This window comes from Cariama cristata, unplaced genomic scaffold (genome assembly GCF_000690535.1).
Source record: "Cariama cristata isolate BGI_N322 unplaced genomic scaffold, ASM69053v1 scaffold27171, whole genome shotgun sequence".
In the NCBI taxonomy this organism is placed as follows: Eukaryota; Metazoa; Chordata; class Aves; order Cariamiformes; family Cariamidae; genus Cariama; species Cariama cristata.
The window spans coordinates 1-3,878 of record NW_009600230.1 but is presented as its reverse complement, the minus strand read 5'-3'; the positions used below and the strand labels follow the sequence as shown (position 1 = coordinate 3,878).

Genomic DNA, 3,878 nt, shown 5'->3' with positions numbered 1-3,878 from the left:
TTAATGTACAAATTCGATCGCTGTAGCAGGTTTGTGTATTTCTAACTGGAATCCTAAGAAAACAAAACAAAAAAAAGGGGGGGAGGGGGGGAACAGCCCTTCTGACCACTTTATTTTTATCCACTTAAAACAAGCTCTCACGAGGACGACTCAGTTCTACGCCGCGGACGTGCACACAACACAAGGCATTCACGGTCCCATCGTGCACACTAGGTCGTAACTTTGCTGCTGAAATTCCTTAAAACTTACCCAACAGAAAGCTGAATAACAGACTGGGACGGAGCTGCTTCCCAGGTGTCACGATTGTTAAAAGGAAAACGTTTCATCTAAATCCGGAAATGTGTAAGAACTACATGCAGTGGTATAAATTTCAAGGACATATTACAAATACTCAGATTAGTCGGGAGTGGGGTGGGGGGAGGGAAGAGGAACTTGCTACAGACACCATAATACACAATAAATTTAGATAATTTAAAAATAAAAAAAGGCAAGAGGCAGCATTTCAGCAGCAAAGTGCTCAATAAAAAGTATATTGGAAGAGGACAGTACAAGGGAAGAGGGAGACAGCAGGCGGGGAAATGTCTCAGAGGAAATACGGTGTGGTTGTTCTAGGAGGGATTACACGTTCTGAATCTGGAACTGCACGGAATAATTTTGGTTCTCTCGTATTTACATCTTTAAAGACCATGATTGACGCAATATTTCCGCAGCGGTAGCAGTAATTTGGAGCAGACCATACCGTTACCAATTTCTCATCAAACATGAATTTATAGCCTTCATGAACTAGCTGGTGTGCTCTGCAGATGAGTTTTAAGTTGTTGATGTGAACAAACTGCAAAGGAAAAAAAGGAAGGTCAGTTTTCTCTGAGCAGCTGCATGCCATTGCCCACACAACAGCCCTCTCCTGGCTACGGCTCGGGCACACATGTGCTGTGAAGAGGTTAAAGAGAAGCTTTTTCACCCAGTGCACCGAAAAAAGCTATTTGGGTTTTGAGACCTGAGCAGTAAGAAACACCTACGAAACACAACTGACAGCTGCGATGCCCAAGTCTGTGCTGTCCACAAGGCTCAATCTTTCCTGAACGTGCTGCAGAAAGGCCACAGAGACAATGCCTGGCACGAGCGCAGCATTCATAACCCAGCCAGTTCAGAAGCCTGGGAAGGTCAGCGTGTCTTAAGCCCTGAGAATTCTGCTCACTGTTTTCCAAAGTAACACAAATTAAGTCACGAATTGTTAAGAAAAACGGTACAGTTTTGTTTTTTTTCTCCTAAATCCTTAGAAAAGTATTCTACACAAAACCTAGTGATACTAGTTAGTCTCACGATGTTACACATGTTAAAAGCACAATCAGTATTATCACATCTGGCAGTTGTTATTTATGCTTTTAAGTTCAAATGGCTCATTTTTCAAGTTGGCCTGAGTAAACCTTCTCCACCACCACAACTTATTCGCTGTGGTCTTACAAGGAAAGTTCATCATCTCACAGTGACTTCGATCCATTCGTCGCTAGGGTAAATATCAAATTGAGCTGAACACTTCAATTTATCTCATACCTGCAATTACTTTATGTTGCATATAAAGGCATCATTACCTCATTTGTCACCTTTGCACCAAAGAGCCAGCCTGCTCCTCGTGGACTGATCGCCCACGTATCAACATCTTCTGGGTCAGACCAAACAAGGTCACAGAAGGCGCCTTTGTGTGGAATTTCTTGATTACGTTCAATGGTTCGAATTTGATCGAGCGTCTTGATGTCTGGAGAGAGGCCACCATGCACACAGAGAATCTGCTCATCTATTAACTGGAGAAAAAAAAAGACCCGTGTGCAATATACTCAATATTTTAATCCAGCCCAGAACGCTACCAGTGTGACCCTTAAGGATCACTAATTCTAGAATTCACATTTAGACAATCTACTTGTACTTTTTTAATGTGGTGTTTACACTTACAGCTGCTATTGTGAGCATGTCGAAGACTTTGGTACAGTATCTCCAAGCATTAGCATTTCCGTATTTGGTTTGGCACTCATCTGTTAAACACAGAATTTTTTTCTTCTTAATGGATCAGAAGGCATTCAGACAGTAAGATCAGAGGCAAACACCTACAGCAGAACTTGCAAAGTCAGACGTATAATAAAGACCCTTCAGGAGCACCGCTAAGCTGTTGGTGGGAAGCACTCAGCCCTCGGAAAGGATCGAGGTACTGGCTGGTCTTCATTTACTGAGCCACACGCCAGGTGGTGCAGGGAAAACAGGGTCTCATGCAACGTGGCTGACGATGCTTTTGCTGCTTCCCATGGCTGGCCGGCTGGGAACTGACCCTTGACTAGACCAGCTGAGTGCTTAAATTACCAAATTTTATACAGCAGAATTGAGGCAGAAAGTGTGAACCAACCACGGCTGGTGGAAGATACTCTTACTACAAATGAGAGTTACAGCGGCTTTGTTTAAAGCTACAGGAATGTGGCAATAAACCTGATGGGCAGGCATTTCTTAAGCGACTTCTGAACATTTGTACTTGCTCTCATTGACACATTAACCAAAAGAAAGCATGTTACGGATCATACGCTTTGTGGCAAGTGTTTGATCTTTTCCAGAACTTCCTCAGGTTTTATCAAAGCCTCACACAACAAAAAACAAGCTTCCAAGCAATTTAATTCCCTCAGTTTTTCAAACAGGTGTTCTGCTGCTTATTTCTTGCCAGTGGCATTTTCCCAGATGCTCGTTTTTGACAATAAATGACTTCCACAGCAAATTCTGTGTGACACCGATTTTTACTTATACTGAAACTTAAGGGGAGTTACAATAACATCATGACTTCATGTAGAACCTTTCATTACAAGATACCAAAGCACATTCTGTATAACTACATGCTTCATCCATCTCTAAAATTGAATGTGGCACCAAAAAACAAACAGAAAACTCAGATGCTAGAGGAAAAGGGCAGCAAGATCTGCAATAAAACACATTCTACTCCACAAACACAATAATCACGTTAACAAATGATAACATTCACATTCTACTGAGCCCACTTCCCATCCAGTCCGAGGAAAACCCCAGGTAGCGCTGCACTCCCCAAGGGAAAGATGCCGTATGCGTTTATTACACGTTAGCCCCCCTTCAGAAATCATTTGGATAAGGACTTACCATAAAATCCATACACTTGTGTTATCTGCCTGCTTTCGTGATTGCCTCGTAACAGTGTGATACGGTCAGGCCATTTAGCTTTTAGTGCAAGAAGGTAAGTGAAAGTCTCAAGACTATAATAACCTCTATCTACAAAATCACCCTGCAAGTCAAAAAAAAACTTGTAAATGGAGAAACAGTCAAATGGAAAAACACAAAGTGATACATCCATTCTAAATTTCTGGCACTGCATAAAGCAAGCTAATGCTGAAGGGAAGCTGGGATCTGCTTGGATCAAGGAGAACATGTTCTTTGGTCACTTGGAGTTTCAGGTTGGCACTGGTCACTGCACTCACCCAGAACTGCCCTGACACCCAACCCGACGGACCCTCAGAATGCCCCCTGCTAAGGCAGGGTGCTGCTGCAGCACCCGCACGGCTCTGCTTGACAGCATCGCACTTCTCTTCCTGTGTTGCTTCGCACCACGTAACTCATACTTTACTCAACAAAATAATACCCATCGGCAATAGCCAAATAGCAAAAGCAAACAGCGCTCATGAGCAAGGTCTGAAACTAAAAGAGTGTATCAGGATTTAAACTTTAAATTCGTTTTTTAAACACCTGCCGAGAGACAGGGTTGAGTGCAGCATGCACGTACCATGAAGATGTAGTTGGTGTCAGGGACCTGACCGCCGGTCCTGAACAGCTCACACAGGTCATAGAACTGCGGAAAGAAGCAGACGCCTGAGGGC

The 3,878-nt window shown here is 43.2% G+C and overlaps 1 protein-coding gene across 1 annotated transcript; it reads right to left on the bottom strand.

Annotated features, from left to right (window-relative positions):
• Window positions 1-415: 415 nt before the first annotated feature.
• PPP6C (protein phosphatase 6, catalytic subunit) lies at window positions 416-3,871 on the bottom strand (the record flags this gene model as incomplete). The annotated part of the gene is made up of 5 exons (XM_009709967.1): window positions 416-832; window positions 1,593-1,802; window positions 1,951-2,030; window positions 3,148-3,289; window positions 3,785-3,871. Coding segments are annotated over 5 exons (768 nt in total), but the record flags the coding sequence as incomplete, so codon positions are not given.
• Window positions 3,872-3,878: the final 7 nt, after the last annotated feature.